Here is a 25,499-nt window from a genome sequence, read left to right as displayed (position 1 = left end):
AGTTCATGCCAGAATTCTCTGTTATTGTGAGTCCATTAAGTGACCACCTGAAGAAAGACAATGAATTTCAATTTTCTAAAGAACATAGGATTTCCTTTGAAAAGTTGAAGGAAGCTTTATCAAGAAATTCTGTTTTATAAATTTATAATTCTTCATACAAGACCAAACTTCATACTGAAGCAAGTAAGTTTAGATATGGAGCTGTGCTGATGCAGAGATCACCTGAGGATTGTCAAATACATCCTGTATATTATATGAGCAAAAAGACAACACCACAAGAGCAAAACTATCACAGTTATGAGCTTGAAGTACTAGCCATCTTTGTTGCATTGAAAAAGTCTTGGTTGTATCTTCTGGAAGTAGACTTCAAAATGATCACAAATTGTGCTGCCTCCCAAAGGACAATGCATAAGAAAGATCTAACACCTAAGGTTGCAAGATGGGCCCTGATGTTGGAAGAGTTCTGATTTACTATCAAACACAGAAGTGGAACGAGAATGAGTCATGTCGATGCTCTGAGTTGTTATTCGGTATTGTATGCCGTTCCTGACTCTCTGGTTGCCAGAGTGAGGAAAGCACAACAAGAAGATGAAGGTCTTAGCGCCATGAAAAAATTATGCCAGGAACGGTCTTACAAAGACTTTGTGATTTGTGATGACATACTTTTCAAATTCTGTGAAGGTCAGGAAGTTTCGGTTGTACCTAAAGTCATGCAACATGAAATTTTCGAAAGTTTTCATGAGGGAGGTCATTAATTTCTCTGTCAAGAGAACTGAAGAACTCGTTAAACAGTAATATTATATTCCTCGCATGAAAAAGGAAATCAAAAGTGTTGTATTGAATTGTGTAAATTGTCTCTTAATTAACAGAAAAACTGGAAAACAGGAAGGATTGCTGTATCCTCTGTCCAAGGAAAGTGACCCATTGTATACATATCATGTAGATCATATGGGACCCTTAGAATAGAGTTATAAAGGATATCATCACATATTTTCAGTAGTTGATGATTTTACAAAATTTGTTTGGCTGTACCCAACAAAGTCTACTATGACAAAAAAAGTCATTGCCAGACTGGAGGCACAGAGAGCAATATTCGGAAACCCTGTACAAATAATATCTGACTGAGGACCAGCCTTCACGTCTCATGAATTTAAAGATTACTGCAAGACTGAAAACATCAAACACCTGTTTGTTACAATGGGACTGCCATGAGCGAATGGTCAGGTAGAGGGAATCAATTCTGTGGTTGCCTCAGTACTTGCAGAACTTTCAATATCAGATTCAACAAAATGGTACAACCACGTCGAGGCTGTGCAGCAGGCCATCAACTCCACGTACCATTGTAGTATTGGAAGGGCACCGTTAACAGGAGTCATAATGAGACACATGCCTTTGCTGGTGGAACCTAGTGTTTACACCGCACTAAGTCTTCTGGTATGGGCTAGAGTAATTTTGTTACTTTCATTGATCTGTCTCTGTCTTATCCTTGGCTTTGACAATATGAAAGTGACTAAGGTACGAGCGATGCTAGTAATGCCATTCCTTATGCAGCCAGTCCCTGCTATGAATGGTGTAAAACTGTTGCTCATAGGGTCGGTTGGTGCATGCATTTCAGTGGGCTTGGCAGACTGATATGTAATAGCAACTTCTGGCTCGGTGAGGAAAGCAATGGGAAACTACCTCACTCCTCATTTGCCTAGTATGCCTCTTCAGTGATGCCTAGGCCATCTATGACAGCCCATGGTGGAACTGTTGAGGATCCAACCAGCCTTCGGGCTGTTGACTAACATACATAATGAGACACAAGACCAATCTAAGGATTGCTGACCTCAATCAGGAAGAACTAGTACAAGAATTTCAAGAGATAAGAGAAAATCTAAGGAAAGATTCAAAACAGCAAATCCTCAAAGTTGAGCAAGAAAATAAATCTTTCAACCGACATAGCTGCTTTGCTAGACAGTATCAGCTGGGAGACCTCGTTGCAATGAAGCATACCCAGGCAGGACCAGGACTCAAAATAAGGAAGAAGTTTCTTGGACCATATCATGTTATTAAAGTGAAACCCCACGACACTTATGACGTGTGTCATGAAGGTGAACATGAGGGTCCCGGACAAACTACAAGATGTGCTGAGTATATGAAGCCATGGTTATGAGTCTTCTGGGACAGATGACCAGTAGGATGGCCGAATGTGGGAGAGTGAATCATAAGAAACAGACAGTCATGTGTTGAAATGCTCAGAGTTCAGCTAAGACTTGTGTGTTGTGTTCATCTCCTGCTTGTTTGTAATTCATTGAGTGTTTCTATGTTCAAGTAATATTAGTTGTGTAATAAATCTCTCTCAAATCGTACCATAATGAATCTCAGGGTTTCATTTGTTAGCCACTCTGGCATATATACTGTATGTTTTCAGCAGTGCAGAGATGGGAAAGGGCTAGGATTGGGAAGAAAGTAGCTGTCACCTAAAGGTACAGCACCAGCATTTGCCTGGTGTGAAAATGAGAAACCTCTGAAACCCATTTCCAGTCTCCCAAGAGTGGGATTTGAACTTGGTATCCCAAAATGAAAACTTAGAGCTACATGATCCACACCAAGCAGCCAACTCACATGGTATCTGAGTTTTTAACAACTGTTAAAGCAATTTATTTGCATGTACACCAACTTTAGGTCTTTCAGACAACACAGCATAATGTTACATAATGTTACGGGGCACTGTGAAAGAAAAAGAACCATAAGTGCAAGAAATGATATTTATATTTATTTCAAAGAAATATCAATGTAAGGATATACAGTTTTGACCTGCAGAAGGACCTTGCTGCAGCTGGTATTGAAATACATGATTTCTCTATGAGACACAGGCTTTTAGAGACAGGCCAGAAATCCAGAAGATCTGTAAATAAACAACTTTTGAGATAAAAAATGTTGGAAAAACAATTGGAGTGGGCAAAATGTACAGAAAATGGACTGTTCAGGACTGGCAAAAGGTTGCTCTTTCTGATGAATCTCACTTTTCTGTGCATGGTATCAAAGTATAGCACATACGAAGGTCCGATGATTAAAAGCTCTATCCAGGCCACATAGCACACCAGTGAAACATCCACACAAGAAAATGCTCTTGGAGTGTTTTTGTTGTACCTTGACAAGGTATGATTAATAATGACAGATATTGGTATATAGAAATGCTGTGGAGGAAAGCAATGCCAGAGCTGCTGAAATTATGTCCTGAAGAAGGGGGTGTTTTACAACAGGACCATGCCAGCTGTCATGTTTCTGGGAAGGTGATGAAATTCATCAAGTCATCTGGGATTCAGGAACTGGATTGGCTGGGGAACTCCCCCAACATGAATCCAATTGATCACGTGCAAAGACAGGCTGAGAAAAATGGACTACTCAACCAAAGAAAAACATTTTTGCAACTTAGTTAATGTGTGGTACAGTGACAAAGAAACTGAAGACAAGTGCAAAGTGTAGGTGGACTCAATGTCTGAAAAGGTACAAATGCTTTTTAAGGTTAAAGTGGGACATACAAAGTATTGAGAAGGGTTGGTTTAATTAAAATCATAGCAGTTTCCTTAAAGAAATAATTCTGTTCACATTAATTTTCATAAGGGTATACCCGATCATCATCATCAAAAATTTAATCAGATCTTAAGATATTCATTTTGACACCAATATGTGTTTGTGAAAGGACACAGAATAACTCACAAGTTGTGGGAAAAAATTAAATAGTGAAAACATATCAATGAACTTAAAAATATGAACATTGTTAATGACTCTTTTTAATGTTTCCAGAAAGAACATAAAATTAATTTGTATAATAGTTACCAGTGGGAGGGGTCACTGACCAGCTCACAGTATAAGGAAGCTCACTCTCTATCAGACATTTAATTTCTTCCTTCTTGCCAGGTTGCACAACTATTTTGTCAGGAGTCTCTACTTTAGGTGGAGGTGCTAGAAAAAATGAACAATTGAAGAAATATCAAAAACAAAGTCTAAATTACCAACCATACAAATGAGGTTCAGAAATAGATGACAGTGATGAATACTCTGCTAATGAGCCAGAAAACCTATCAAGTTATAGTTCGGGCAAAAGTTTTATTTGTTTTGTCACTTTTGATTCTTTTTTTAGCTGCACTATTTTACTCTGAATACAGATGATAGAAATAATTCACCTTTCCTGAAATTTGGGCTTTTTTTTTGTTAAGATGAAGAGATACAGGCTGATGATTCACCAGTACTGTGAAAAGAAAGTACTGTAGATAGTGGTGCAGGTGCAAGGAGTGAAAGGTTGAACTTTGCATAGCCCAATGTTTTCAGACTACTATACCAAAACAAACTATTCCTAAATAGGTCAATTTTGTATTTCAAATGTACTTGTATTTATTTGTGGCTTAAGTAGCCACATTAACTGATTCATTTTTATTGTTAGAGCAAGGTTACTGGTAAAACTTGAATGTAAAAGTTTTTCTCATATATTTTTTATGTATTTTGTAAGACTAATATAATTAAATACTTTAGATATGTACTTCCTGATTAACATCTTCATTTTGGATGGCCAACACCTTCATATGATACAAAAATAAGGTATGTGCTATGTTTAGCTGTTGTATTATACTGTATTGAGGAAAAAGACCTAGTTCACTGCCAGGGTCCATGTTGAAATATGGTAGTGTGGAAAGTGTTAAGTTAATTTAGGTTAGAGAGCATGAACATTTCCTTTTTTTAAAAACTTTTTTGTAATTTTCAACATTCAGAAAATTAGGTGGGAGGAGATGGGCCAAGTTATAGTCAGATAGCCCGTGTCATGGTGTCTTAGTAATTGTAAAACCATTGGTGGATGGTAATGAAATGAATCATTCAGTAACTTTTTACTCTAAGAAGGAGAAGTGATGGCAACTTTTTGCTTATGTTTGGATAATAACAATGCTAAGCCTCCATGGCTTATGTGGTAGCATGTCGGCCTCTCACCACTGGGTTCTGTGGTTCAAATCCCGGTCAGTCCGTATGAGATTTATGCTGGACAAAGCAGAGGAGGGACAGGTATTTTCTGTGTACTCTGGTTTTCCCTGTGATCTTTCATTCCAGCAACACTCTCCAATATCATTTCATTTCATCTGTCAGTCATTAATCATTGCCCCAGAGGAGAGCAAAAGGCTTCAGAAATATTCATTCTTTTGTATGCCTCAGGCTGAACCACTCAGCGTTGACGCCATCTGTTCATCAATTGTTTGTGACAAAATACATTTGCATGCTCAATGTGGAGTTCGCTCATGTGTTAGTAATAAACCTCATTATTAAAATATTCACATCTCTATCACTATTTTTTTATAATCTCGCTCCTTCAGTAAGAGGCTGCACCAATATAATATTTCTTACTTATATATCATGTTTAATTTAATAGTATTTTACAAGATAGTTTCGAAAAGAAAGGTAACAAGACCATGCATGGAAAACTTTATTTTACAGGCAGATACAGGAGAAGTCCGTTATAGTGAGAATGCATAACGGCGAAAAAATTACCCTTTATAACGGATTGTCATTATATCCGACATTTCATAATAAAAGTCGGGAAAAACCCCATACATATTCAAATCAGTATGAAACGGCAATCAGTTTGTTCAAAACTTATGGCTTGTTCGTTTGTTATTTTTCGAAATCCAATACTATGTGAAAGTGTATGTTTGATTTCATTCTGAAAAAAATTATAGTACCACTCTAGAGGCCTCTGTGGCAAACGTTCCAATTTTTTCTTCAAACAGCGTCACCCAACCTAACCGTATATATATCATAAAAACGTATTTCAAGTGCACATAACATTAAAAATTAAGCGATTTTTTACTTCAGCCTTTATTTCTAATGAGTTAACAACTGCTATCGCCATGTTATTTACGTATTTGTTACGAAAACATTTTCTCCTCTTTCATTTCTAATTTTCTTTATAGAACAGCAGTTGCTGGGTATTACTAATCGACTCCGACATACTTCGAATGACGACGCGAGAGCTTGCAAGTGCACATAGCGAGAAAACGATACCGAAGGTCGCATTTTGTGGCAAACGCTTCAGTTTTCTTATCATAAGTTATGAATTTCATTATGGTACGTAGTGACAATTGATCACTATCAAAGGGTAGGAAGGGTCCACCTATTCAATACTTATTCAAACAGCGTCACCTAACCTAACTTAACCACATACATAGGCCTATCATGAAAATATATATCAAGTGTCAATAGAGAAATGATAACTTTCTAGCTATAAATTTACATAACAGCCTTTCAGAAATTTAAAAAACTAACCTCAAATATCAATGATGCCCTCTGACATATCTTGAGGTGTACCTGATTCTTACTTAATTGTAGTATTTATCATTAAAATGAAGTGACCGTTCACTTCAGGTTTTATATTTAAGAGTTAACAACTGCTATCGGACACGTTATTTACATATTTATTACGAACACATGTTCTCCTCTTTCATTTCCATTTTTCTTTACAGAACAGCAGTCGACGGGTATTACTAATCGGCTCCGATATCACCTTTGAATATCAGTGAGAGAGCCCACTAGTGGACATAGTGAGGAAACGATACCAAAGATGATCGATCACATGCAATATAATCGCTGAGTGCATAAATGTCAGTAATGGAAAAAGTCGCACATGCTTAATTGCTCGTAATAAGAGATGTGTCAGTGATAGGGCTCTAGCTGTAACCAAAGGACAATACATAGTTTAATATAGGAATTTTGAAGGGACAGACAAAAACTGCCGTTATAACGGGGCTCTTATTATACGCTGTACTCATTATAGCGGAATTCTACTGTATAAGGATACACAGTACATGCTCTGTGCTTGGTGAGGAATTCAGTAGTCACCATCCTTGTCCAAGCACTTGTTCCAATGATACACCGGAGCTTTGATGCTGGAACGGAAGAAGTTTACATCCAGTCCTTGAAGCAACGTCATGATGGCATGCTAAACAGCTGTATTGTTGTTCAATCACTTACCACCCAGGTGCTCCTTCAATGGTCTGAAAAGATGGAAATCACTGAGTGCCAGGTCAGGGCCATAGGGGGTATAGTCCAGTACCACACCACCAGAAGCACTGTAACAATTCACATGTGCTGTAGGCTGCCTGCGCTGTTGTGCAGCAACATAATGCATCTTGAGAGAAGTCCAACTTCTTTTTCTGTGAATTGCCCTCGTAAACGCTCCAGTGTGCTACAGTAACTAGCAGCATTCACTGTTGCTCCCCTGTTGAGGAAATCAACCATCTGGACCATCCTTTCTACAGCCTCAACCTGGCACCCAGTGATTTCTATCTCTTCAGACCATTGAAGAAGTATTAACATACAATGGTATGGCTATTAGGCATGTCATCATGACATGACTTTAGGGACAAGACAGATTTCTTTCATGCTAGCATCAATGCCTTGTGTACCATTGGAGCAAGTGCTTGCACAAGAATGGTGATTATGTTGAATAGTGTTCTACTATTTTGTATACTTGTATCTACCTGTAAAATAAAGTTTCTCTGTGCAAGCACTTGTTACTTTACTTTATAAAGTACCATTATGTTATTCTTAATATGATTACCTGCCCAAGGCAGTTTTCTATCACAATCAACATGTTAACTGATTGAGAAGAATACTAGACATGTTAATCTTTGAGAGTTTATACTGTTTGAAATGAGAAAATGATTCTAAAAAACAGACATTATGGAAGAACTTGTTCTAATTCCTGTATATCTTGAAATAAGTTATTGAAATGAAACTGCAAGTCACAACAGAGCTTAGTTCATCAAAAAATATTTGCAGACAGAAAGTATGAATAAAGATGTATGTTTAAGTGAGAATTACATGAAGTACCTTGACTATGGTAGCAATTTTTCCAAAATAAAATAGTTTTCACCTGTGACAGTAAGTTGTGTGCTTTCAGATGAAGTTCCAGCAACATTCTTGGCATTGCAAGTATATTTTCCTTCAGAATCTCCAGTAACATTTGGAAGATGGAGTAGTACTTCAGATGATTGCCTGTACAGAAAAAAAATCATTTAAAAAAAATACAAAATTCATCCAATGGTAGGCCGAAATTGTGTGTGCTATCATGTGCCCATAATTCCACGATAGTATTGCTAGTACTTCAAAGTTAAATATTTTTAAATGACAAAATTTAGGCAAGGTACTAACTCATCAATGAATCCTGAATACTCCTTCACCTCTGAAATAAATTTGTAAGTATGCGCCCTGTTGCAAGCTACTTCACAATGCTGAACCAAACTAAACCACATGGCACTACAGCCATGAAGGACCTTGGCCTACCAAAGAACCCCTGCTCGGCCCGAAGGCCTGCAGATCATAAGGTATCATGTGACTGGCCATTATTCTTGCCTTTCTAGATAAGACAATGCTGGACTTTAATAAAAGCACTAATAGTAAACTAATTTCAGACTGCAAGATTAAGGGCAGTTTAAATCTTAACCAGATATTTCAAGTTCCTCCTGCATACATATTTATCATGTTTATTCTACAATTCATAGATTATTAGAGGAGGAAACAGACATGGACAGAGCCTATGAACATCTGAATATTCTTTTAATGGTATGCTGCGAATCAACCTTGTAGCATCTTAAACTAAGGAAAGTACTCCGTGAGGATTAGACTTAATTGTTATTGTTGAAAATGAAAATGAAAACCTACAACCTATTTTCCAGTCATTGACTGGATCAGGGATGGAATGAATGAAGCAGATATAGGCTATTAGTACGATGGGGTCACCACTCCCAAAGTGATTTATTAATGACTGATAGATGCATGGGCGCCTGCAAGGGGGGGCAAGGGGGGGCGCTTGCCCCCCCCCCTGGAATTATAAAAAGTTGATGTTCAATTGTTTAATATCATACCAGATTATTTCATAAACTGAACTTACTGACAGTCATCTAGCATCTGTTATATTCGCAAATTTCTGTAAAAAATTTAATGTTGCTGACGTTATATTGGTATTTATATTCAAGAAAATTGTTAATGTGCCCCCCCTTGGAAAAGATCCTGCGGGCGCCCATGGATAGATGCTATGAAATGAGAATGGACAGTGTTGCTGGAATGAAAGATGACAGGGAAAACTGGAGTACCTGGAGAAAAACCTGTCCTGCCTCCGCTTTGTCCAGCACAATTCTCACATGGAGTGACCAGGATTTGAACCACGGTATCCAGCGGTCAGAGGCTGACACACTGCCGTCTGAGCCATGGAGGCTTTGTAATTGTTATTGTTATTGCTGAGATATTAATAAATATCTATCAAACTAGCTGTCATACCCATCGTTGATGGGTTACTGGTTGTAAAATAGAGGCAGTAAAGTGGCAGAACACCTCAACTAACAACATTGAGTCAATGTAATGTTACAGCTGATAAGTTTACAGACTAAGGATATTGTAGGCCATTACATTTTGTTTTCTTTGATCTCAGTGATATTATAGCAACCACTTTCCAAATGACTCTCTTTTCCCTCATTCTTCAAGTGATTGTATTTTCCTTCTCATTTCATAGTCATCTTCATTTTCTTTCTAATTAATAGTGACAAGTAACTGAGCAGATTTGGAGCTTATTTAAACAATCACAACAAAAATCGCCATCATTATTAGCTAGATAATTACCATAACAACTCAACAATAGAGGCTATCCCTGTCTGCAAATCTTGCAATTGATGGACTTGCAAATTAAGTCTTAAATTCATGAATATCCCCTTTATTATACCTTGTAAGGTATAACTGTGTGAGGCATAAAATATGATAAAATAGATCTATAATTGTCATTATTCTCATTGTTTAGAAACTGTAGAATTAATATTTTCAGAAATACTTAGAAGTTTGTAAAGAATGTAATCAGAATGGCTATGTTGATAGTTGAAGTAAACAGAGAGAATAAATCTGATTCACAGCAAGAGTGAAAGTATGAATATGGGATGAATCAGTGTGACATATTTCAGTAGTTATCAGAATATGTATGAGCCAGAGGAATGGCAAGCTACTTCTTGCCAATATTCAGGCAGATTTGTTCTACTCACTTGGAGTGCAGCAATAATGCCATCTATCAGAGATGAGTGACAACAGAAGAGACAAAGCATATCACAACTAATGTAATGTTATTGTTGATGAATTTGATGGGTTTTTGAATTGTAGTCCTTCACTTTTATTTTTCTTCCGACTCATGTGATATCAGAGCATCCAATGTAAAGTGGGTCCTCCTTCCTCCTTTCATGACTCCCTCTTGTCTTATTTTTCAAGCAATTGTTCCTTCATGAATTACTGTTTTTTCATTTTGATAGCCATCTTCACAATTTTCCTTTTTGATATGGGGTGATGACCATGTTTTTTTCTTTTACCTTAAGACAATCACGGCAAAAATTACCACCATCACCAGTTAACACTACTGAACAACATTTAGCAATGCTCGGTGTTTATATGGATGAAGCAACGAAAGACTAAATTCATTAATATCTTTGTTGTCATGGCCAGTGCAATTCTGCATAAAACATAAACAATTAGAAATAATGTTTTCTATTGTATTGATATGTATTTTTTATCAATAGGACCACTAATAACATAGATACTTGAGAATTAATTTTGATGCCTTCCCCTAAACTACCATTTCTCCCAGGGTAAATAAAATGATTTATAGCCTATACTGTTGTGCCTTACCCTGCGACATACCAATTGTCATTAAATTCTGTTCTCCTATTTCCTTGTGGCTCAGCATTGATATGGACTAAGCAACATAAGTCTAAATTCATGAATAACTGTTATCATAGCTGATACAGGAAAAACTGTATAAGATGTAAATGATCAGAAATTATATTCTCTATAACATTTGTTAAGTAGTATTTATCTACAGGTCCATTAGTAACACAGATATTTTGGAATAAAATTTTAGGCCTTCCCCTAACTACATTTTCATTCAGCATGATTAAAATTATTTATAATAATAATAATAATAATAATAATAATAATAATAATAATAATAATAATAATAATAATAATAATAATGCTACTTGCTTTACGTCCCACTAACTACTTTTACGGTCTTCGGAGATGCCGAGGGTGCCGGAATTTTGTCCCGCAGGAGTTCTTTTACGTGCCAGTAAATCTACCGACACAAGGCTGACATAGATTAAAATTATTTATAGCCTCAAGTGTAATGCCTCATTCCTTGACTTTACATACTGATTTTCATTAAATTATATTCATCCTTTTTCTTGTGATGTGCATATATATATAGACAGACAGACAGACAGACAGACAGACAGACAGACAGACAGACAGACAATTAAAAGTTGCACTTCCTTTTTACTCTGGACATGATCTATACTGAAATACTATTCTTTTTTTATTCTGAGCAATGTACAGACAAAACTTTTATTTTATATATACAGTATATAAATAAAGAAAAACTTTGATTAAAAGTCCATAAAGTGGAGTTTAAAATAGTACCTTATGTCCTTGCTTTTGTTTCACTTACTTGAATGATTCCTCAGAGCCAAAAGCCCGTCCATCCTTTAACCAAGTAGCAGTGAAAGGTATAAGAGATTCCACATGACATTTGATATCGAAAGGTCCATTTTTTGCTGCTGTGATTGCTATAGGTATTGTAATAGTGGGTGGGGCTGAAATCAGAAACATTGTGCAACACTAAAATAAAATTCATCAGATGTAGTGTTGCATATAATACAGAAGAATTCTCACAGACCTGACCTTAATTATTTAGCAGTTAAGAACCAAGGAAATGAAATATAAATATCAAAAAGAAATATCTTTGATTATAATAACAAAGTAAGATTTTTCAAAATACAGTCAAGTGACAGTCCTATAATGGCCCTGATATTTCCCAGGATATCCCAAGGAAACCAAAGTAGAATTGATTGCCTTTAAAGAATCAGTCAGAGCTGAAAAGCATTAAGTCAAACTTGTACATTTTTTAGTATTCAATATTCTGATGTATTGAACCAAGTTCCTTTGAACGGCATAAGAAGGAAATAAGTCAATCTTCTGTTTATGGCAGAAACCACTGCTATGTGTAGCACGATTGGAGGAGTAAAGCATTAAGTCACTGACTTGTTTCCTTTCTGCGCCGTACTTAAGGTTGGCTGCTCTGCAGGATTCCTGTGCTATATTATTTTGCGACATTTCCTGCTTGCTCATTACAGGTAGCGTGTGTTACTTGTGCGTTACTTCTCCTAAAAGAAACAGACAAGACACTCTACATAAGAAAATGATCATAAAAGATGCTACCCGAAAAGGTTTATCTTACATAAACTACAGTGGGAAGAACATCAATGAGAAGAAAACAAGTGCTGGATTAGTTGTATCCTTATCATAATAGCTAGAAGGAGGCCTGAGTTCTATTTCTGGTTAGTTAAGATCGAATTTGTGGCCAAGGAATCAGGTTTAGATAGGTTTTCTGTAGATACTTCGGTTGTGATACAAATCCATCTGTTTTATTCCCTTTCATTTTCACCAATACTGTTGTCTACAGCGAGCTGACAAGGAATAAAATAGCTGGCTATGTATGGGGCAGTGATGTAGAACTGCTTGTTTTTTAAAATAACGATCACGCAAGTAATCTCATTCAGATTACTTTTTTATGTTTGGAGGTGCCGCATTGGATTGGTGACAATGATTGCTAAACAGGGTCTTGTCCGACATCAAATTTGAATATCTTTATCATTATCTCGACAATGTTGTTGTGTTTTTGGAGACCTTTGAAGAACACTTAGGTCACCTGAAGGAGATCCTAAATCACCTTCCTGAGCTGACCGTCAAATTATCTAAGGTAGCTTCAAGCCTCCTCAGGACATCAAAGGAATTGCTAGGTTCATAGGCATGGTGAATTTCTTTAAGAAATTTATTGCTAACTTCGTTAACAGGGCGGCGCCCCTGAATCTACTTCATAAGAAAGATGTCAAATTCAAATGGAGGCCGTCGCAGCAAGCTGCTTTTGAAAACCTTAAGTTAGCTCTTGGTAACACCCCAGTATTAAACATGCCTGATTTCTCTAAGAAATTCATAGTCCAAACAGATGCCTCTTCATCTGCTGTTGCTGCTGTCCTTTATCAGGAAATGGAACTCGGAAAGTGGCCTATCATCTATGCGTCTAGGACTTTGTCGGCTCAAGAAGCCAAGTACTCCATCTACAAATTAGAAGTTTTGGCAGTCCTGTTTGTCCTGGAGAAGTTCCGCCTTTACCTGGAGCATGTCCAATTTGAATTAGAGACAGGCAATCTTTAAGTTAGGTCTTAGCCAGGCCTCATCATACTGAGCATATTGCCCGTTGGGCTATCAGAATTTCTGCCTTTCAATTTGATGTGCGACACATTAGAGGATCAGAAAATGTAATCGCAGATGGACTAAGCTGCATGTTTCCTAATGATGTTGAGACCAGTGAACAGGAAGATAGGTCGACTCTTCCCATGCCCATACCTTCTAGTATTAGTGCTATTTTGACTGATGCCCCTATGTTATTTCGTGATATCGAGAAATATCAACAAGAAGATCCCAGTGCTGGCTCCTATAATGGAAACCCTTTCTTCTGGGGAACACATTGTACCTTACGTGTTGAGGAATGGGGTTTTGTGTTGCCCTTTGAGGTATGGTCAGAAGATGAAAGTAGTTGTTCCAGCTGTTCTTTGCTTATGATCTTCAAATACTATCATGGGACCCCATTAGGGGGGCATTTAGGCATCTTCAAAACAAGAGAGAAAATCAGAAAAATGTTTATCTGGAAGAGTATGGATGGCAAAATCAGAGAAATGTTTAAAGCATATGAATCTTGCTGGCTTAGTAAGCCCACCTTGTCTACTAAGCTACGGCTATTGTCATTTCATCAAGCATCTCGCCCCATGGAGCGTTTGTACATAGACTACGTCGGACCCTTCCCTCAATCGAAGGGGAATGGGAATAAGTTCATCCTTGTATGTGTAGATGGTTTCACTGGGTTTTCATGGTTATTTCCGACTAAGCTGGCTATCGCTCAGTCTACCATTTCTTGTCTTAGTATTGTCTTTGCTTCTTTTGGTCCCTGTCAATATATAGTTTCTGATAATGCAAAAGCTTTCACATCTAACTTATTCTGAAAATTCTGTTTTGATTTGTCCATATCCCACGTAACTACTTCCGCTTAATACCCTCAACCATCTCTGGCTGAGCAGGTCAATCGTAATCTTCCATCTGTTTTGATAGCTTTTCATGATGATCATTCCAGGTGGGATACTACTCTGCACTGGTTATCCTTTGCTCTAAATTTGGTGGTTCATGAGTCCCACAAGTTCACTCCGGCCTCTCTCATGTTTAAGATTGTTCCCAACACGCCGCTATATAATCTTTGGTCCCTCAATGAGATATTGTCAAAGACAATAGATCCCAATAATATTAGGGACCTGTGGAAGAAGGCTAAAAGTAACCTTAAGGCTTCTCATGAGAAGGTTAGAGAGAGATATGATCTTGGACGGAGGCCCACCAATTTGAAAGTCGGAGATCTGGCCATGGTTAAGAATTTCATACCTTCAGGCAAGATTGCCCCTAGATTTCATGGGCCATGTATTATTTTAGATTTCTTAACACCGGTCACACTTTTGGTGAGCAACCCCACCACTGAGAGGATATTTAAGGTTCATATCTCCCAGATAAAACCTGTATAAATCTCTGTTTTTGCAATATAGGCCACTAAGTTATGGCAGTAAGAAATCAGCTATATTTCCTTCCTCAAAAGCTCAGTAACTTGAAATTCATATGTATATAATCCTGTACAACCTTCCCCTCTAGTAAGGTTTATTTTCTCCCATTACCTGGCTGCCATTACCTTTCCCTCACCTCCAAAACCAAGCCTGAAATTCACACACTCATCCTCAATGCCACCCACCTCATCTGAACCTGCAGCTTAGAGAAATAAACAAACTCTCGCTCTCCATAAAAACAATCTCTGTCACCAAGCAAATGACTGTTCCAGTGCACTCTCTGTCATCTGCGGCTGTGTCTCAACATCTGGCGAGTGATGCTGGCATGGGGTAAGCGCCCACCCTGCTCTGGCCCAGTCTCCTTCATAATGGCATGCTGGAGCACCGTCCTTTTTGGCAAGGGCTGAGGTGCAGGAACACTACCGCCTACTCCACCTTGAAGCAGTGCCTCAGTATCTGATCTGTGGCAATCATCAACATGGCTACCCCTCTCATGGTAGCAGAAGAGGTGTATCTGACGGTACTGGGGGTGGGGGGGGTCCGAGGCACCCCGCCCAGGTAACGGCAGCGGCGGACGCTCTTGCCGTTAAACTTGAACTGTACATCCTGGACTTCTACGATTTCAAGAAGACTCAAGATTTGTTTTTGACATACTTTCTTATTAATGAACTTTTACAAAGAAAATTTCTGTCTGTAAAATCCAATTTCAAATTTTTCTAACAAGCAAAACGTCAAAGTGTCGCCACAAGGAAAGACTTTTGAGGGGGCAGTTCTGTACCGGGAGTTACACCCACCCCGTTCATTTAAGTGCCTTGGAGAATGCTATCTACCATCTAAAAGTCGCAACAACTAACACAAGAAGTTTGGACATTTCCCTACAGATGTCTCTACTATAAATTTATGTTATGCCCCCTGGTGTGAAGATTGACTACTAAAATTGTAAAGTAATTTTGTATTCCTAGGTTTCCTAAACTGAATTGATTATTCTTTGTTTTTGGTATGTTAAAGTTTACAACACTTCTATCTCTTCCCGCCAACTTAAGACATTGGCCTATAGAAAATTTTGTATTCTTTTTTTTTTTTTTTTTTTTGCTATTTTGCTTTACATTGCACCAACACAGATAAGTCTTATGGCGACGATGAGACAGGAAAGGCCTAGGAATGGGAAGGAAGCGGCTATGGCCTTAATTAATGTACAGCCCCAGCATTTGCCTGGTGTGAAAATGGGAAACCATGGAAAACCACCTTCAGGGCTGCCGACAGTGGGATTCAAACCCACTGTCTCCCAGATGTGAACTCACAGCTGCGTGCTACTAACCACACGGCCAACTCGCCCGGTATTTTTTTTTTACCAATCAAACTGTGTCTAGTATTTAATTACCCAATCAAAATTGGGGGTGTGTCAGACCGTAGCCCAGAGCCTTCTAGAACCTTCCTCTCGGGTATAAAAGCTGGCACATTTTCGGACAAGATGGTCTTATTCATCGCACCAGTTTAGTGTGTGCTTTTTTGAAGGGAGGAGGGTGTCTCGTCCATCATCGAGTAGTCCATCAGCTCAAGGTAATGGCAGTCCTGCTTTAACTAAGTGATAGTCTGACAGCTAGCTCAAGGGGAAGGTTTCTAATATTTAATAATGTAACTTTAATTTTCTAAAAGGTAAAGTTCAAACTTCTAATGCAAATTTTAAGCAAGTCAAAGGAACTTAACCGTAATCATGGAATAGAGAGTGAGCTACCCTCTTGTGTTCCCTATCAACTTGATTTTGAGATGACTATGACTTTGTAAATGTTTTCCGTTTGTAACCTTTGTTACTTAAATATTTTCTCCATCTGGTCACCTCAGTAGCATAGGATTAGCCTCTGTAACTTTGGGCCACAAGCCCAAATAGGATTTTAAGCTTTTCATTGCAAATTTTAAGCAGTGCAAGTGTCTGCCTCCACACAATTTTGATTTTTGAGTCAGTAACTTTAACCTATTGTTTTTCACAAAGGCCCAGTAGAATGGGTATTCGATACCCCTGTGAAATTCTATTTCATTCCATTTATGTTAAGATGTTAGACTGTTAAGCATATAAGACAGTGAATACTGCTCAATTTTGTAAAAAGTAGGTTGTGCCTTTGATAGGCCTGGACGTTAAGTGTAAATTTTATACGCACAGATGCTCTTTCTGTTATGATAATGGTGTTAATGTAAATACTGAATGTTGCCTTTGGAAGGTTGAAATGGTGTAATGTTTGGAGAGTAGTCTCCTAGATAATTTTCATGGTGCATTAGTGCTCAAGTCACATTTGTAAATTGGAAGCTTCAAGCTCAGATTGTGGATTGGCACTTCGTTGATTTTTCTGATTTTTCCTACATTGTACCTAAACTAACGAGCTAGTTTTGTATATGAAATCTGGTTTTTCACTTAGCAAATTGTTTGTTAAAATTTAACATCTGAAAAGAAGCAAAAAAATAGCAGAGGATGAAATATAGCTCAAATTTTAATGTTTTAAATTAATCGTCTGATTACCTTACATCGATCCATTCACGCCCGCACCTTCTTTCACCTCTCTGTCCACCAAAACACGGTAACAATTGTCGTTGTTGTTGTTGTTATTATTATTATTATTAACAAGTGAACATTGTGATTTGGCACTCATGAAACTACAGGGAAATTGCTGAGACTCTCCAGTTCATAGGTTAAAACATTGTAAATAGACTCCGCCTTCTGACCTAAATGTTCTCTGCACTTGGCGTGGCTGTTCTCTTCTCTCTCTGTGAAAAGAGAGCGCGATTCCGAGGTTCCGCTGTACTGAGCTCTCTTTCTCTCTGTACGCGTAACTAGACCTTCGCCCTCCGAGATGGCGCAACACCACTTATATCCCGGACTGGGCGAAAAATGCTCATTACGACCAAACATGTCATAGAATGATGCAGAAAATGGCATAAATTATTTGCTGGGCCTCATGACATGCATATTAGCACGGTGGTGAATGGTTACAATATAATGGACTCGGTCTATAGTTAATGATCGGGCGAATGGGGATGCCGGTTTTGTGTATCTTGGGGAGGGCTTTGGTGGTGGGTAGACCTGTGTTCATACTAAGTTTATTCTTGATCTGTCAATAAATATGAAGTACTCTTGAGGGTCTGCTTAAGCTGACATTGGATTCTTGGGGTAGGGTCCTTCTTTACTTTAGAGAATGAGCTATCTCTAAAAAATTGATATGTTTTGCTTATATATTCATTTTTATCCATTATGACTGTAGTGTTACCCTTTTCTGCTTTCACAATGATATGATTATTACCATTGATGTCTTTTTGAGACGAATTCATTTATGTATAAGAATCGAATCCTTGTAACTATTGTTGTTATGAGCAGTAAGGGGTGAATTAGGGGAGTTAATATTGAATTTTTTGGTTAAGAATGTTACTTAATTTTCTTTTTACTTCAGTTGTTACTTCATCTTATTATTCTTCTGACAATTTGCTAATGGTTAATTCTGCTTCTACTGTTTTTTTTTTTTTTTTTTTTTACAACTTGTTTTATGTCGCACCGACACAGATGGGTCTTATGACGATGATGGGATAGAAAAGGGCTTGGAGTGGGAAGGAGGCAACCATGGCATTAATTAAGGTACAGTCCCAGTATTTGCCTGGTGTGAAAATGGGAAACCACGGAAAACTATCTTCAGGGCTGCCGACAGTGGGATTCGAACCCACTATCTCCCGATACTGGCTGCACTTAAGCGACTGCACCTATCGAGCTTGGTGTTCCTACTGTTGTAGTGATGGGTGTATTCAGAGTGTTAAAGTTAACCCATGGAACTTTCATCATCGTTCAGTAATACCTTGGACAAATTTATGATCGGAGAGTGAAATTGGTTGGGCATGTTAGTGTTTTTGCTGGTTTCTTTAGCATTGAGTTTAGAGTTCATTAACATATGCAGCTTTTCCTCCAGGGTTTGCTGTTTCTTCAATAATACAATAAATAATCTATTGTCAACTTGAGCTTGAAACAGGTTCCAGTGAGCATCTGAAAGTAAACTTGTAGTTTCGAGGTGAGTCTCATTTATAATCTATGGTTAAAAAATTACTTTTTCTTGTACAAAAATCTCTCTCAGCCAAATCTTATTTGTTCTATTTTGGATTTTTGGAAAGAAGAACGATGTCTTAAAATTGCCTTTAAGAAAATTGGGTGTCAAAATTGTGAGCGATACACTGTTTGAGAAATTCAATGTCCTTGCCAAATTTGGCTATTTTAACTTTAAGACTTAAATATAAACAGGCTTTTGTTTTGCCTGTTTTGTCTGTACTAAAATGATTTGATACTGTGAATGGTCATTGATTTGGAGGTGAAGTGTGTGATAGAGAAGAAGAAGGTCTGACCCATAATGTCTAGTCTGAAGGAACAAGAAAAAGAGTATAACCACCAGATTGACACAAAACTACAACTAACTGGAGAACTTCAGAGACTGGTACTGAACACACTGATAAGGAAAATCACCAGGAGTGTCTAGACTGCCATGAATAAAGCTTATTAAGAAGACCAAGAAACCCAAAATTTAGCTCAAACAAAGATGCTCATTGAGGAAAGAAGAAGAGCTAATAGAGACTTGCCCAGATATGAAGATCTGATAAAGGAAATGAAGAAGACTTTAGAAAAGACCAACAGAGCCAAAAACACACAAATTATCAAGGAAACTTTTGGAAACAAGAACATGCAAGCACTACATTCCAATAAATTGAAAGGGAAGATAGTAGTTGACCAGATGAAAAATGATCGAGAAGAAGTTTTAGTAGAGAAGGAGAAGATTGGGGAAAGCATCGAAACCTTCAATTGAAAGTTTTACAGCCAGTCAATTCCACCTGCATAACAACTAGGAAGGTCACAGGAAGCAGTCTTAAATGTGAGATACAAAGAATTGCAGTATGTTGATGTTACAGAACTGAGAGCAGCATTAACCCAGTTGAAGAACTGGAAGACACCGGGGGTGACACCTGATCATATGCAAAATGCTGAAGGTCAGAGGTGAAACTCTAGAAACAGCACTTCTGGTACTCCTCAAAAAGCGTCTTTATGAAGGAAGGATTCCTAATTCATAGCAGAATACAGAAGTGATGTTAACACCCACTCTACAAGGAATACATTAATTAAGCCTTGGCTGATTAGAAAGCCGATGAATTTCTGTTCAGCAATACTCTATACACTCACATGAAATATAGTGCAATTGCACTCACCACACACCATGACTGTTTCAAGCTTCATGCTTTTCTTATTTTTAACAAATGTGGTAACCCTGTAGCCACACATCATACGAACTCTATCAGAGACAATATGAACATTGCCTTGATCATAGCTGATCACAGCTGGCCAATAGCAACAGTGGCATTTTCCAGTTTTAGGCTTTTTCACTCTTAATTCTTCTACATAAGTAATAATCCTTTTTGGGGCGGGCTGGTGGCTCCAAGTGTGAGAAACTGACTTTGGCCACCATCTTGAACGATACACCGACAACACTTCTGCAATACCCAGCATTGGTTTGGACCAACTTGCCACTTGTGATAACATTCTCATGTTTGGTTGAACCATTTTAACTGCATTTTTCTAATCCACAAACACTTCTTTGTGCACTAATTTTCTTTTTCTGTTTCTGCTTTCCTGCTAGACAGTATCAATTTTGTCGCAATTGTTCACTGAAGTGTTTAGCATTGAAGGTGTGAGTTTTAACATTCACGCCAACTCAATGCATTTAAAATGCCAATGCCTATCTACTTCCTGAAGGATTTTAATTTAGTCTTCATTAGCAAGCAATTTCACAACATTTTCTTTTTGTAACTAGGCCATCATAAGATATATATACATCACATGACAAATAATCACTGTCCTTCCCTGTACTACTCAACACACAATATATTTCTAACTTTTAAGTGGAATGCAAAATACAAACACAAACAAGCTCTCTGAATTACTTAGTATCCTCACATATAACCAGCAAGAAAAATTGAACTTTCCGGAAGCTAACAGTTTTCTCCCTGAAGCTGCAATTTATCCTGTGAAGTTCAGAAACTCAAGGTCTTTTTCCTGTTAGCATGTAACTTTCCCTGGCCTATCTTTGATGGTGAAGATCACATTCCTTACACATGGGATAACAAAGAGCACATTCAGACCTGGAAAAAAATTGTGATCATACTAAGCAGGAATAGCAAAAATTCTAACATGATAAGTGAGGTATTTTAACATAGATTTAATACAATGGGAATCAGGACTTTGAATTTGCAATGTGCTAAGTGAGAAACATCTTAATGAGGTTTCTCTGAGATATATTCCATAACTACTTGTGCTTATTTTGAATACTTAGACAAACTTAGACTTTTGAGCTATTTCCCAGATCTTAACTAAGTTATTGAGTCTAAATACATCTTCTTTGGATTTCCCCCCTAATACCTCTTATTATATTACATAGTTTGGCTGTTCTTCCAAGTTTCTTCCTTTCCCTTTTTAATATCTTAATAAATGTGTAAAGTCCAGGTGCACTTTCAATTTTACCTCTATATTCTTTTCTGAGGGCCGATGACCTTGATGTTAGGCCCCTTTAAACAACAAGCATCATCATCATCATCATCATTCTTTTCTGATTTTTCTTGTTTCTTTACAATCTTTCAGTAAGTTTGCCACTCCCACATCTTTGCTGAATTTCCTTGTGTAAAGAACCACGTTGAGATTACAGCATTTAAAAAAAAAATTAGGGTATGTTCTCACCTGGAGGTTGTGGGCTGACAGCAGTAGGTGATGTCCTGATAAGTTCCTTTCCCACTTTATCCTCACCATGCACCTATAAGAAATACCATTTGAAGATTAATTTGTATCTGCGTACTGGGTCTGCATTCATTCATTGATGACAGGCTTTGCAAACCTGCATATTTGTGAATGTCAGAGGGAATTAAGCTTCATCCCTTGTTGTGATGCTTGGAATTAGGTAGTGTACATTAATTTGTATAACAGAGCAGAATAAAGTCCCTTCAACACTCCCTGTCATACAAGTTGGCATATAAAAGATCTCTGGTGACACCTTTGTTATTTACACAATAAATTTAATTAAAACTCAGCCTGACAGAACTCTAAATATAAGTGATAAAGTGTCAAACCTTACCCTTATAGGTTCCTTCTTCCCTCTCCATGTACATTCTTACAGTACCAAAATTAAGACCCTCTTCCATACTCCCTACTCCTGCCTTTCTCTTATTCCTGATCTCATGTTCTCTACCCCCTCTGTTATATTTACATGAATTTTCCTTTGTTTTAATATTTATGTAAATATGTAAAATATACAGTTTTAGTTGCATTAGTGTTGTACAGATTATTCTGTTTATATTTGGGCCCATAATAATAATAATAATAATAATAATAATAATAATAATAATAATAATAATAATAATGGCGTATGGCCTCCGGAGAGGCCTGGTGTAGGTCTTTTTCTAGCAGACGGCCTATTAGGCAACCTGCATGTCTGTGAAGATGACGGCCCTACCTAGAATGATTTCTAATGTTGAATATGCCACACACACCCAGCTCCCGAGCCATTGGAATTAACCAATTAAGGTTCAAATCCCCGACCCGGCCAGGAATCGAACCCAGGACCCTCTGAACCGAAGGCCAGTACGCTGACCATTCAGCCAACGAGTCGGACATTTGGGTCCATAAAAATGTTTGTATATTTCCCATTTTGGATTAATTGTGGTAACAGAGATTTATTAAGGAATTTTCTTTAATTTGGTATTATGCTGTTTGTAAACAAACAAACAAACAAACAAACAAACAAACAAACAAACAAACAAACAAAAAACAAACAAACAAACAAATAAACAAACAAACAAACCAATCAATCATTAATATATTATTGTTATTACTTATGCAATGAATTCCAATGTATTTTACTTAATCAGTGAATATTTACAACACTTACAAATGTAATTTCCAGAAATGAGTATGTCCAGTGGTATCATTTTAGCTGGAGTTCACTTGGATAAGTTCATAGGATGCATGATTATTGATAACTAGGTGATAATGTGAAAATCAAGTTTAAAATTATCAGCAACTTATGACCCAAAACACAATGGCTTGATGATGTGTATAAAAAGATTTTTTTTTTGCCAAGTAAGAATATGGAGAGTATATTTAAAAAAATGATCACCAACTCACAACTATATATGTGCATTATTTTTATATGCATGACTAGAGACTGGATTTTAAAGGGAAAATTTTGCATCAAAAAGGTTTTTGAAAAAAAGGAAAAGTCAATGGCACTGGAAAATGACTTAAAAATTACTATGTGACTTACTCGAAACAGTGCTATTTTAACTTAAAACACACTTCGGCACATTCATGGATAAACATAGCACACACAATCTTACATTTATCATTTCACAAAATAAGGAAAGTGTTGTATTTGATTACACTCAATGTTTCAATATGTTTTATAATTCAGATTCTGCCCCTTTGAATGCAGAATCTCTATAAACAGAAAATGACTGCTCAGCATCAACTGAATCAGTCGTGAAGATTTAGTTTTTATCCTAAACTCTAAATCAGCATACTTGATAAATTTTTCAATGTCTGGATATGGATTGTTTGATAAACTTTGCTTCAATTTGTCTTCAGCAAAGCCATACAACAGGCTGTTCACTTCTTCTATTACAATCCATTGGGTCTTGCTTGGACAATGTCACCTCATGATGACACCAAGCAGACATCTGACAGTTCAGTTCAGTTCAGTAACAAACTTGGATTCCTCAATAAAGCCTTTGCTTGTGCTACAATTGCAGATTCTTCATCATATAAGCACAACCAAAACTCATTAATCTAGTTAAAATCCCCAACTGGTTATAAAGGGAGACTTGGGCAACAGCAAGCATGTGATCACACTGTAATGGTGTATTCTATTGGGATCCTTAATGAGCGTCTCCTTGAGTTTGGATATGAAGCAATCTGATGTCTGGTATTAGGTTCCAACTGTGCCACATACCCTATGTAAAGCATGAGTAAAGACTGAGATATAGAGGTTTCAACTGTCCATGTGTGATGCATAGTCAGTAACCATATTTTCTTTTATGGTATTCATGAGGGCCAGAGCTTGCAGCAGCAGTCATTAAAACTCTGCATGATGGCTGAAGAGTTGACTGTTTTTAAGCTCTGAAGATATAATTGGGTGTTCCAAAAAAAAAGAAGCTTTCCTATTATCTTTTTAATATTTATCTCCTCACTCTGAGTACCCTCCTACTATTGTTCATGTTCGTATCAGCAATCATTTTTGCTACTTTTATTGCTGTTTCTTACAAGTCCACCAAGCTTTCACCTCAGTATAGCAAAGTTGGTCTAAACAAACATTTATATAAAGATAATATTATCCAAGCGACAACCTCTTTCTTAGAGAATACCACTGGTTGCAACTTAGCTTTGCAGTGCGTTGATTCAGTTTCCATTAATATACTACCATCCTGGGAGTATACAAATCCAAGTACTTGAAATGATCCACTAGTTCCAGTATCGTATTTCCTACCTGGCAATCAGAAAATGTGAAGTAACTCAGAGAGAAATGTGCAGCTGAGTAATTTAAATGTGAATACGCTGCCTACACAGTTAGTCCTATTAAAAAATGTAGCATACCGAAGGTACTTGGAATTCGGTTTCCTAGAAAGAAAAGGATATATGCATTTTTCTTTCTTACTCTAACAATTTTTCAGGGAGAAAAAAGCATTTATGTGTATTGGTGAATGCTTTAATGATGAAACCCAAAACAACAAGTAAACAGGTAGTCTTACAAACATATGGAGTTTAAATGCAGGATTCAGAAAAAAAAATCCTATACAAATGTTCATACGCATATTCATCCACGAAACTCGGTACATGTGTATAAGGGCTCAATGCATACACGACAAGCTATACTAAATTCTGTTTCATATATAAATAAAACTGCAGTGAAAATACAGTACGAGCATCTTTTAGTTATGTCATAGGTTCAAAAATATATACTGATTACACACAAGATTTTAATTACTGTTATGTTTTGTAGTAGTTTTTGGTGTAGTCAGGATGTGGCATGCAGGCACGGGGCAAGTGGCGCTTTGGTAGAAGATTGTACAAATAGCAGAGCAAGTAGCAGTGCTCTTCCTATAGCACACCGACGATTTGTGAAGGATATCTTCAGGTTGCATGGTACAGGCTGTAGCTCATTCTTTACTTTCCTGATTAATCCATTTACTTTCATTCATACATTACTAAAGTTATAGATTTTATTTTAGTTTAATTAATCATATTGTTTACACATGAGTGTTGACATAGAAAATCAGTTTCATACATATCCAGGATTTCATCATTTTAACTGATGGGGAAACCTTTAAAGGGGCTGCCTGACTGAGGCAGTAAAGGCATGCTCGGTTTGCCCAGAAGGTCATGGGTTTGAATCCCCGTCAGGAAGAAACAAGATTTCCACTTCCGGAGGTGCACATGGCCCTGAGGTTCACTCAGCCTACACCAAAAATGAGTACTAGGTTAATTCCTGGGGGCAAAGGCGGCCGGGCGTAGAGCTAACTGCTACACCCCATCAAGTGCCGAGGTTACGGATAGTGGAAGCCATTAGCTTCCACCCCTCCAAGGGCCTTCATAACCTGTACGGAGATGACTTTGCTTTTGCTTTCGGGAAACCTTTAAGTCTATACAGTCTTTCAACAGCAAAGAACTCAAATAATGTTGTTTTGAATTAAGAGTATGTAGCTGAAACGAGCTACAGTGTTTCAGAA

At 37.4% G+C, this 25,499-nt stretch overlaps 1 protein-coding gene across 2 annotated transcripts in view; it reads right to left on the bottom strand.

Moving 5' to 3' along the window:
• The window catches only part of LOC136858164 (hemicentin-1), a 709,155-nt gene that overhangs the window by 539,038 nt on the left and 144,618 nt on the right, over window positions 1-25,499 (bottom strand). For both annotated transcript variants that reach the window (XM_067137503.2, XM_067137504.2), the window contains exons 7-10: window positions 21,463-21,535; window positions 11,507-11,651; window positions 7,904-8,025; window positions 3,826-3,951 (exon numbers count right to left, since the gene is read on the bottom strand). In XM_067137503.2, the coding sequence (XP_066993604.2) occupies window positions 3,826-3,951; window positions 7,904-8,025; window positions 11,507-11,651; window positions 21,463-21,535 (466 nt within the window). The remainder of the gene's footprint in view (window positions 1-3,825; window positions 3,952-7,903; window positions 8,026-11,506; window positions 11,652-21,462; window positions 21,536-25,499) is intronic.

Source organism: Anabrus simplex, chromosome 1 (assembly GCF_040414725.1).
Source record: "Anabrus simplex isolate iqAnaSimp1 chromosome 1, ASM4041472v1, whole genome shotgun sequence".
NCBI classification, from domain to species: domain Eukaryota; kingdom Metazoa; phylum Arthropoda; class Insecta; order Orthoptera; family Tettigoniidae; genus Anabrus; species Anabrus simplex.
This window is presented reverse-complemented; position numbering and strand designations above follow the sequence as displayed.